The sequence below is a fragment of the Equus caballus genome, chromosome 6, assembly GCF_041296265.1.
Source record: "Equus caballus isolate H_3958 breed thoroughbred chromosome 6, TB-T2T, whole genome shotgun sequence".
In the NCBI taxonomy this organism is placed as follows: Eukaryota; Metazoa; Chordata; class Mammalia; order Perissodactyla; family Equidae; genus Equus; species Equus caballus.
In genome coordinates, this window is record NC_091689.1 from 65,204,482 (window position 1) to 65,216,841 (window position 12,360).

Below are 12,360 nucleotides of genomic sequence, written 5' to 3' on the forward strand. Positions count from 1 at the left end.
TATTAAAGTTATTTTTGTTGTTAAATTCTGTTAGAAGGCATTACTGGAGAAGCTATACTCTCATTTATGGAATTGTTCACTATCTCAGAAATGAAAACCAACTCTCTCATTGCATATTTCTTTCCAACTGAATATTAGAATAGATTAGTTTGACAGATAACTGAAAAACAAATTAGGACTCAGACAATAAGAATAAATAAAACTTCTTCTCCCTGTATCTTAACCTAGACCAAGACTTTATAGAACATAATTTCAAATTTTCAATATAAATTAACCTTTTATGGATTATATACAGGAGTCTACATTTACATATGGGGTACTGTTGTCACAAACTATATCTGGAGATTCAAATATGATAGAGAAGGCTCAAGCTCACTATTTGAGCAAAAGAAGGTTGTTTTTTGGTTTGCAGAAATAACTTCTATTGTTTACAAGACTGGTCTCTATTCATCACCTGCCTTTCAAGTCCATAATCAGCCAGATGCTGCGACTCATAAAGACCCATCATAGAAGCTCTCTATGTACAGATAAGGAAAGATCATCACGAAACAGTCTTAAGTGAGAGGATGGGGGCAGAGCTATATTTGTGCAAAAAAGGGAGGGAGGAAGTAAGAGTATACGCATAAGAAATCCTTCCAGTGGTTAACTGTGCAAGAAGGGGCAGGAATTGGGGAGATGGAAAAGAGGATAGAAGGGAGATTTTTCACAATATATCTTTATACTGTTTTCCATTTTGAACCATGAATTGGTATTTGAAAAGATTAAGTATAAACAAAAACATATAAAAGTCAACATGACATAAACAAATTTCCAACATCCCCCTCCGAAAAAAATAAACAAGATACTTGTTATTGCACATGAAACCAAGGCAGCTCCAAGTCTCAGAGCCATGTAGCAGTCTGAGTAGTCGCCCATACTAGCATACTGGGACTTACTACCACATTCTGCCAGTGCTACATCTGGTCTTCTAATTTCTTAAGGAAAAACTGGATTTATATGATACAGATAAACATATCTGTATCATATAAACATTAGCCAATAAGTTGCTAAATATAGTGATATATTTTAGCTATGTCCTTCCAATTAAAAGAATACTTCTGGTTGTACCTATATCCACTGTTTTAAGTCTTACTACTTTACTATAGTTGTCTTAAGCTTTGAGTCAGTCCATAGGCTATATTTACTTCAAAACACCACTTGTAACATCTTATATTTTTAAGAGACCAGCCATAGAACCAAAATGTTCCAAACTCCAAGGGTTCATAAGAACCCTATTCACAAGGAGAATCTAATATTAATTCACTAATTTCCAGATCCTCGGTCTTGTTCTTGACAATGGTTACTTTGACTAAGCAAGCTGAAAGAAACTTGCAAATGAAATAGACAAGACGCCAATCAAAAGAAATAAAAAGAACGGTAAGAAGTACCAAGAAGAATACAAAAGTGTGTAAGAAATAGTTCCTATTCTCAGGGAATTCACACTGAATTACACAAACTTGGCAAATATGGAAGATGGTAATATTCTCAGAAGGGTGCATCATGGGGCCTGACCCACTGACAGGGTCAGATGCCTTCTGAGAAGCTGTATATGTAATATAGAACTTGAGGGTGAAATCATTTTCTGCCATATTACATTCACCCTAGTGCACAAACATCTTTAAAAAAATTTCCAATTCCAAAATCACTTTTGTTGATTCTATGTAACAGCCATATAAGATTCAAGCTGGGACTGTACCGAAAATGAAGAGCAATGTAAATACTACTGGCAGCGACCCTTCTTTTGAAGTGGCACCTGTTATGGGGAAAAGAACATTGCCATAGAAATCAAAACACCAGGGATCCAGTCCCGCCTTTGCTAGACTTCCAAGGGATCTAGTTTTGCAAAACAGCAAAAATTTATGTGCTATTTGAAGGGGCTTTCTCCCTAGGAGCTGAATTTTTCTCTTGACTGAAAGAATATCTGACCTTTTCTCCCTTTTAAAATCTATCATCAAGGTAAAGAACTAACGTCTTCTTAGTTCAAAGTTGAACATGAAAAATTAACTACTCAATTATGGGAAAATAAATGAAAATGAAATATTTATGTACTCTGCTCAAGGCTGTCCCCAGTGACTTTCTAACTGCTCAACAGTAAGCAAAAGCTTCTAGACAGCCGAAAGTTGAGGAATCCATGAATCTATTTTTCTCCCCAAACTATACACCCCACAATTCTATAAGACATATGACAAAGGTGCTCTTAAATGATAGAAACCATTGATTTTTGAGGATATGAACATTTTTCTCCCCAGACTATCAGCAGCCTCCTTCCTACATTTCATTTTGGTCACCAAACATCCTGTTGGATACTTACAATCTAAATCATAAGTTAAATTATTGCTAAATAGTAAAATATAATTTTAAAAGTCCTTTGAACGTTGCAATTTCCTCTTCTTATCTTAATAGGCTTTTGAAGAAAATCAGCAATAATTAAACCACTTGTTTTGAAGTGACAGCCTTTCCAATTGCCTTCAATAAAATACAGTAGGCTTGTATTTTAGAAAAATGCTACCTATTCTTAGGGAAGAAAATGAGCATTACAATACAATTATCTATGTGGCAAATATAGGGCTGTGGGTGTGCTTATGCTTTCACAACAATCTTAATCACATACAAAAGCTACGGAGTGGCGAGCAAAAACAGTGAGCTGTCTCAGCAAAAAGCAACGTGGAAGACTGTTTTAGCCATGCTTTATGGAACACATCTACATAAGGAGGATTTCTATAAGGCACTTAAGAAGTACATTGTCCACTTTAACCAAGATGGAGTGTTTGAGTGGGAGGGTTTTCTTCTACCAATACAACTAAGTATTTGAAATAGTTCATTACATTCAACTCTCTGCTGATCCTGTAAAGCCATTTGGGAGCAGGGAAAGGAATAGATAGAATGAATAAACAAACAGATAGAACGAATTAATAAAGTCCACAGCAACTCCAAAGGCCCCAGTTTATCCAATTATTTCATTGCATTCCTTTAGAGCTTGAGCCCAGGTTTTCTTTGTTCTGACATTTAGTCATCACTGAGCATCTACAGCCAGGGACACTACTCAGTGGAGGGCTGGAGAGGGCAAGAGCATCACAAGAAAGGGCATCAAAAGACACAGGATGTTCATAAACTGCATAATCAGTCCCTGAATAATTGAGAGTTGATTGTAATTAACTACCTACTGAAATTAAAATACATTCCATGCTCACAGCACACATCACTTGATGCCAAAAGAAAAAAAAGTGGGGCTTCTGTTTTTAAGGAATCCAACACAAAACTTAAAGTGCATTACATTTCTGCATGCCATGCTTCTCCCAAACCTTACCTAAGGAGGTTATCACCAGATAATTTATTAACCAAATTAAACCATGAAGCTTGCATCCTGTGGAATTGAATTTGTACTTCAAAATTCACTGGAAAAAATAGACTGACTATTAAAAAAAAGACATTTCTAAGACAAGAAATATCCAAAACATATTTAAAATGTAATCAAAGTATTGAGAAAACTCTGTCAGAATAATTATACTTTTATATTGCTTTGAATTTACAGTGTTAATTTTTCTAAATCTCAATTATTTTTCTTGATCATCTGACCTAATATTTGTAAGGTATTCTTTTTACAAAAGGTATTCAGTATTCAGTGTCAACCAGCATTTACTGAGCATCTCCCATGTGCTAGAGACTGTCACTAGCTACTGTATTTATTACACACAAAAATAACTATTGAGCCTATTGAATCATTTCACACAGTTTTTATTTTCTCTATTCTATAAAGTAGCAGAAAATATTTTAGCAATTACTAAAATTTACATGATACAACATGCACATATTCCACAACGTATTTTAAGTATTGTCATCAACAAGCAGGTGCCAATCTATAGCTCCTCATATATCACACATCTATTAAGATGTACAGAGTGTAAACAGTTGACCAAAAAGCCAGTAAACAAAATATTGTCATGATTCACTGTGTTACTCTATTAATTCAAAGAAGTAGACAACATTTCGTAAGCACAGCTCATTTTCCTTACAACCACGCTCCCTCCTGACTAGGAAAGAAAACAAACTCTACCTCTCTTTTAAAAGTCTCAGCCAATATTAAGGTTACTTAAGTTCTTTCACACAAATTCTAACTGAAAGATGATTTTAAATTAATCTGAACGTTATCTTTTTACAATTCCTGAGCACAATTTGTGCCATAAATAAATACTTTTAACCTATTAAACATACTAACATAAAAATAATGTGTTGAAGTTTGAAAACTATACTTCCTCTCTTTGTACTTTCTGGATTCTCACTTATTAAGAATTATTGTCCTTATGAGTGCACTATTTCTCTCTCAATTTTATATTCACATACATTGTCACCCTCGCTTCTCAGCTTCCAGAAGGGATGAATATAGAACCAAGACCCTTCATTTCCTGCAGCATCCAAGGACACACGCATGGCATTCTTCTCCAGTAAAGCGGGTAATCTCTTGTTGACTGTCAGGTATTTGTTGCTTTTTATATGCAGCAGCTGTAGGGAAAAGACATGGATCACCGCCTTTATTCTCTGATCTCTTCTGTTAATTACATGTATATGTTTATAGATATATCATGCGCCCACATAACACAACTTGGGTGGAGATTAAACAAAGGCACTCTTTTCAGACTCCTCACTCACCATCCTTCCGAGTTGACTTTCTTTGGGTTCCTCCTCACCTCCACCCCCAATTCTGCTTCAAAACAAAGTGGGCATATGAGGAAAACAAACCAGGGGACACCTCTAAACGATTTTTATCTACTGATAAATAATAGAATAAAACCAGCCTTCCCAAAGGAGACCTGGAGTTTCCCTCAAACCACATTCTTTCTCAATTCCTGCATGGCCACAAAAACCGAATTTACTAAAGAATATCCAAGAAACTAAAATAATGCACCAACCCATGTAATATTATTAACCCTGCCCACAGACAGCCCTAATTCTTCCTCTGTGAGGATGCGGGCTGGGCAGCCTAAACAGGCTCTGCACCTTCTGACAGAGGACGCTGACCCTACTCGCGTCTCAAAGGAGTACAGAAGCACCACTTCTCAGGTTTTTTGGATTCTATGGACAAAATCACTCCAAGACATTATTCTACTGAGTAGGAAAAGTAAAACAAATAACCTTCCTGTCTAGCATTACAATCATTTCAAAACAGAATAGTCATTTTAATACTCACAATATGAAGGAAATTATCTCATAAACCAATGAAAACCATCATGGGCCAACACCCCTCCTTTGGGATCCACCATGTTGGCGCACGTGGCTCAGCCCCTAACTGACCAAGCAAACATTTGCTCTTGAGGTTCTTGACGAAAACATAAGCTCGACTTGCTGGCACTTAATATTAATCAAAACTTGGTTAAGAGAAACTCTATTTCTGGAGGATTGTCCAAGGGACATGCAGTGCACCCATGCCACAGGTATCACATAATCTATCATTAGAGTAAGTAACACATTCAGGGAGCTGCAGACACAGGCGCTCTCACCTCGTCCCATGAAAGACCTGCTTCCACTGCCCTGTGCTCTGGCATTTTGCCACTGGCCAATAAACAAACACTAAGGAATATTATTTTTTAAAACAGCTCAATGAAACACCTCATTGTAGTATTTATTGTAAGGAAGTTGTTAAAGCTATTGTTTACTATATTAAACAGTGTCCTCTTTATGAGAGCTCATTGGAGAAACACTTCTCTGATTTTCTTCCTGGCAACGGTTGTGCTTCTAGACTGCTGACTTACTTCTATATTATGGACCTCCTATGTGAATGCTGTAATGTATCACACTTTCCTTACAGCTACGTGGGCAACAAAAAGGCTTTGAGCCAAAGTTTACCAGACTTCATAGCATGGTTTTTATAAACATGCCTCACCCCTGACTTCACCTATTCATCCAACCATTATTTTCCCTTTGACACAGTTGCCTTATTTATTTCCATTTTATCTTGTTTTGTGGTATGTATTTTTGAAAATGCCTTACATTCTTTTTGGAACAAGGTGGGGCATATATTAACAAATAACCAAGTACAAAGTTAAGATCCAAGTGAAGCACAAGAAAGGACTGCAGCTGAGATAAATCAGTACGCAAACCAACGGAAATAGAAGACCTTCTAATAACAACTCAAGGACAATCTCCAACTAAAAGTACAATTTGAAAATGTTCCTCCCCACAATATGAAAAGATAAAGCTTCATACGTTACACGTTAGTCCATTAACTCGAAAGGACTATTTTATTACAGGCCTTTAGAGATTATGTTTCCCCATCTTCTTCCTTTTGTTGTAATAACTTGTGCACATATCTAGATAAGCTCACTTCTTTATGTGTACACACCAGACTTATTCACAAACACATAGAATAGCACACGGAATATCAAGTAAAAATATCACAATATCCATAATTCTCACCAAAGAACAAACTATTGTATCCCAAAATTTTAATGGAGTTTGGCATTCCTACCAAATGCAAATTACCCATAAAACATCCACCTCTTTTAAGAGAAAGTAAAAAGACACTTACTTGTATAACATTACTGTATTTCACAATTTCTCCCAACAGTTTCTTATTCTCTGATTCGTTTTGTTTTTGTTCCAGTTCTGCAGCATGCTAGAAAATGATTATCAAATATTCAATGTGGAAACATAGCAAGTGGAGTGCAATAATTGACAAAGAAATAAGTTTTTTTAGGAACAAAAAAAACAACCATGAATAAAATAGGCTGGTTACATAAAAAAAGACAAAATCGTCCCATTTGCAACAACATGGATGGACCTTAAGGGTATTAAGTTACACGAAATAAGCCAGACAGAAAAATGAACACTGTATGATTTCACTCATATGTAGAAGATAAACAAACACATGGACAAAGAGAACAGATTAGTGGTTACCAGAGGGGGTAGGGGGGGCATAAGGGGTAAAGGGGCACTTATATATGGTGACAGACAAGTAATAATGTACAAGTGAAATTTCACAATGTTATAAACTATTATGACCTCAATAAAATTTTTTTTAAATTTTTTAATTTTTTAAAAGTCAAAAAAGTAAATAAATTAAAAATAAAATAGGCTAGTTGCTTTACTCTTGGTGCCTGGGGAGGAGGGTCAAAGATTAAAACATGATTATAATACAGTGTGAGGATTCTCTCAATGCAATGCTGAAATTTGGCCCAAAATATCTTTGGATGCTCTAATGTAAGAAATTTCAGAAAAGTACTAGGCTCTTTGGTCTTATAAAATTACTTTCAGAAGAATAATGCTAGAGAGTAGGCGAATTTCTGAAGCCTCAAAATATAGTTTTAATTCTGAAAGTAACAGGAATTTCAATGACACAAAATTAAGTTCTATCAAATTTACACTCAGCCCAAACCAGAAACAAGAGACTTTAATTCTTTTCCCATAGTTTTTCAAAAGATTAAGTACCATGCCAAGTAAAATATAACTGGATTTGATATTCCTACAGAGAATTTGAACTGGTTTCCAGTTTGATGTGACTCTGAATTAGTCTGACACACCCTACAAAATAGGAGCAGGAATGTATTACCTACATGCCAGGAAATAAGGAGTCACACCCTGTAACTTAAACGTCCTTTCCACTTTCAATGTGTTGCTACATCTATTCTAAATCTCTGTGTATTGAGTGAAATCACTAAGCTACAAAAGAGATCTTTTGTTATTGCAGTTCTTGGTCCAGACTAAGCCAGACAAATGGAAGCCTGGCCCTTACCTGTAATTTCTTCAGCAAGGCTGCCTCTGTGTGGTTCCCTTGTTTGGCCTGTTTAGCTTTCCAATATTGTTTCTGGGCAGAATATCGGTTCATAGGGCACACCTTAAAGAGACAGTCTATGACAAAACAAAAACATTGTAACTAAGACAACCAGTATTTCTGAGATTTCCCGTATAGCCTAGCACTGGAATCTTGGAATCCCTGAGTATTAAGAACATTTAAAGGTCATCTAGCCCATTCCCCCATCAACTCTTAAATTCCCCCTATAACATTCTTTTCAAATAATTAGACTGTTAAAATACCCCCTTCTTCATTAGTTTAGGTTTTTTAAAGGATACCATAGCTAGTGTTATTTATAAAGAAATCCAACAAATGTAATCATTACATGGCAAGGCACTTCTTAATTATAATGGAGTACCTGGTCTGAGAAAGTGAATAGAATGAGATTAGTGAGTTTCACTGCCTTATCTGAACTTGCACAATTAACTACTTTTTCATGGTATCTTTGACAGCCAGAGTGATGCAAAAAGTAGAAACCATCACAGCTGACCATTTCAGTCATCCATTCCCAAAGTTTCCACATACCTGGGATGAATATGGTGTGGAAATCTGAGATGCAGCATGTTATAATGGAAAAACAAAGCAAAAGAAAACAAACAAGCCAAGATTATAGTCCTGACTCTACCACTAAATATCAAGATAGGAAATTCTAGCGGAATAATATAGTTAGTGATCTCTCTAAGGCACAAAGCAAAATATATTTTTTCTTTTTAATGAGGAAAATGGAAGTTTGACTAAACAATATTTCCATACGCTAATGATTTTGTATGTCTGTGGAATGGATGACAATCTAGAATAAAGGTCAATTCCTAATATTCTATGATAAAGGAATAGTGACATAGAAGATCCAAACATTATTTTCATTTTTCTCACAAAAAATTGTAAGAATTCAGAGTAACAAATTTACTGTATTTTAATGGATGTGTTAATATTTATAATAATCATTCTCATTTTTCAAATACACATCACAAAAATAAAATTCAGTCAACTCAAATATCCACTTCAGCCACATTCTTGACTATATCATATATATGCTCATTCTCTTATTCTCTTTAAAATTAATTATAAAATTAAATGATAGGCTTGAACTCTTTTCAAATCCCAGTTTCTCATGCTTTTAATGACATAAATGATCAAGAACTGTAACTAAATTTTTTAAGGAATTTAAAAAATTCTGAAGAAATAACTTTTTTTTCTATAGCTTGTAAACACAAATTCTATTGATTGCCCTCTGCTCATACACACACGAGGCTACAGAAAACTAATTATTAATTTCTGGTTTAAAAGTTACTGATGTGAATGACTAAATATTTTATAAGCAGCAGAAAATACACACCTTCTAAGTGCTAAACGCAGGCTGAGAGCCTGTCACAATTACAATATGATAAAGGAATCACCATTTGGCACATGTGTGTGAACACCAAGTCGACCTGAAAAGTGTTTTCCTTGGCAACATATTTTATAAGCCCTAGAAATTATTTCCTATATGTTAACAACTACAAAGAGAATTGACAAATTTTTTCAAGCACAAATACAGAGGTTGTTTACAGATACCTCCAAAAGAGTGCTCCCAATTTAACACAACAGACTATTCTGAGTGTCCTATATTAGGCAAGTAACCAAATTCTGCATTGTTTTAGTGCAGCAAAAACACAAATCCGTATTCAAGCAGAACTGAACTCTGTAATCTGCAGTCTATACTTCCAACTTCCTTCACGTACGAAAAGGAAAGAGAAAAATTGTTTTCTTCTCCATCACTTCAAATTCCTAATTAAGTTCATTCAGAAATGGCCCTTTGACAGAGAAAATATTTTTCCTAGATTCTAGACCACCCCAGCAGCCCTTCTAATTAGTGGTATCTTTGGGTAGCTCGCAAAGAAACTGCGTGTGCTGTGGTCCTGATCGTTGTGGGTAAAGGTATTGTGAAGTGAAGCCAAACATTCCGCCAACCCAGGTTTACTGGTCAGGTCCTGCTGCTGGGTCACAAGACTCAGATCCTGTCCTCAGAAAGGTCACAGTTGATTGGGTGAGACAGGCATCTACCACGTGCTGAAGTTTCACAATGGAGCTCTGGAGAAGGTGCTGTGGGGCACAAAGATGCATGTGGCAGCTTCACAAGGGGAGGCTAGAAAGTCTTCCCAAAGAGGAGACACAAGCCGAGTTTTAAAGAAACAATACTAATTCAGCACATTGGCAAGAGGGTTCAAATGCTCAGAGGGGAGGGGTTCCAGAGCCAACAGCCACTACAAAGGCAGAGAAGAATTATGCTAAGGGACCCGCTGACCATGCAGGAAAACTATGGCCTGGGCTGTGACAGGAAAATGGAGTGCTTGGCTGAAGTCAGGGTCTGCAGAGTACTATGTGCTAGGCTAAGGAGTATGGTCTTCATCCCATAGGAAACATCAAACTCTTAAAGGGTGTTAAGCTCTTACAGCATATGCTAGAGGATGCAAACAAGGTGAGAAGACCAGCACAAAAGCCCACTGCCAGTGTGCTGAGAGACAATGAGGATCTGAATTTGGGCTGTATGGTAATATTAAGATAGCCATAGATTTAAAAGAAACCAGAAGAACCAACAGGCTTTCTATCTGTTAGATGTAGAGTGGGAAAAGATGACGGCGAGAGAAAGTGAAGATGGACAGATGAACAAGCTTCCACCCACACTGTCTGAGATACAAAGCCTTAGGTTTCAAAAGCCCTTTCCATTTTCATGGCCTTCGTTTTATGGTCCTCGTCAGCAACCTCCCACAGGTGGCATCTCATTTTATATTACAGTAAATAACCGACCTGTTTCTGCGTGGGAACTAATACCACAGGACTATTCTGGTTGATGGGAGGGAACGCAGGGCATACACTGACTTATGTAAAAATGCTTTTGTTGGTTGTGGTGGTGGTGATGGTGATGGATGTGTGTGTATGTGTGTGTGTGTGTGTGTGTGTGTGTGTGTGTGTGTGTGTGTGTGTTTAATTCTCTCTGCCTCTTTTAGAAAACTTTTTTCTTTAAACCCACTCGTCTTGGGCTAGTCAAGTATTTTGTCTGTTTCTAAATTTATTGCATAATAAAAGTGTCAATAATATCTGCCACGCCTAAGTTACAAGGTTGCTGAGGTGCACAAAAAGATAATCTGTGTGAAAGTACTCTGTGAACTTTAAAGCTCTATTATCAATGTAAGGTATTATTATTAATATTGCTTCATTCGTTCAGCAATAGCTTCACTAAGATTAAGAGATGACTAAACCCTTACAGAGCTCTCAGCAAAGAGCCACAAAAGTAGAATTTTCTAATTAAACCCAAACCCAAACCCCAAGTTGCCCAAGACAACGTGTTTGCCCCTTTGGTTTAAGATGCCACAATGTGGTTTTGTATAAAATTCTTGAGTTCCCTGAAACAGCATGGCAGTGAGCAGAGGCTGCAATCTTTCTTACTTTGTAACATCTTTTAAAATATGCAGATACAGCCACTAACACCAGCACGGGTGGAGACTGACGAGCAAGGAGGAATCCAGCTATCTCAGAGCTATCCGCTCTCTCCCGCCATCTCAGAGCTGTCCGCTCTCTCCCGCCCTCCTCGCCATACTTCTAACACCAGCTCTCTAGTATTCCTGAGTCTGCTGGCTCTCTAAAATCAGAGGTGTATATACTTCAAAGAAAAAGATCTTACGGGGTTTTCCAATTAGAAACTACTCAGTGTCATTTGTTAATTTGCTAACAATCTCTTCAGCATTTCAAAACTCAAAGAATAATACAAAAGGAAAGGTTTGCCTCACACAGCAAACACCAAAAACACAAATAAAAGGAAGCAATTTGAGTTACATTCTTTTAAAAGCTTAACCTGAAGACCTGAAGCCAACAATTTTGCAGAATTACAGAAGTTCAGGAAACGTTAGTGCTCTGACAAAACATGATATGTTCGCTCAGGCAATATTAGAAGAACTATGCCTTAGAATTAGAACATTTTTGTTAACAACTGGGGAAGGAAATTAAGCCTCCCAGAAGTGTTCACTTTAAACTGAAAGAATCAGCGGCATTTTTAGCCTGCTTGTAAATCCTAGTGGAGGGAAGAAATAGGAAAGCCCTTCCAGCCATGTGGAGCACGTAATCCACGGCCCAGAACACTGTATGTCAAAGACGCAACTTTCCCACATGGTTCCGTGTAAATCTGGCAGGAAACCAGTCTAAACCTCCACTTACAACACCTAGCTAAATACTTTTGAAATGTTTTGCTTTGTACCTATCAAAGCACTTTCTAAAATATTTGTTATCTAAGGCAGTCTCCATTTGGGACTATTACATGTCAAGTTCAAGTTATGCAGTGGCCAGCAACTTTCTTTGGGAATGGTAGAAAGAAACTTTGTTTCATTTCTCCTCCCTCCTAAAGATGTTGTAAGATTTAAATGAGGCACGACATATTAAACCATCAGCAAATGCCTGTTACAAAGCGGGCGTTCAACAAATGGCTCTTTCATGATAGCTTGTAAAATTACCTCATACTGATTACAGGGAACACGGTTGCCAAGGGCTTTATTATCTCCACG

General features: G+C 36.8%; 1 protein-coding gene across 2 annotated transcripts in view; it reads right to left on the reverse strand.

Moving 5' to 3' along the window:
- The window catches only part of ITPR2 (inositol 1,4,5-trisphosphate receptor type 2), a 466,150-nt gene that overhangs the window by 371,585 nt on the left and 82,205 nt on the right, over window positions 1–12,360 (reverse strand). For both annotated transcript variants that reach the window (XM_023644092.2, XM_023644091.2), the window contains exons 3-5: window positions 7,766–7,881; window positions 6,563–6,649; window positions 4,381–4,539 (exon numbers count right to left, since the gene is read on the reverse strand). In XM_023644092.2, coding sequence (XP_023499860.2) covers window positions 4,381–4,539; window positions 6,563–6,649; window positions 7,766–7,881 — 362 coding nt within the window. The remainder of the gene's footprint in view (window positions 1–4,380; window positions 4,540–6,562; window positions 6,650–7,765; window positions 7,882–12,360) is intronic.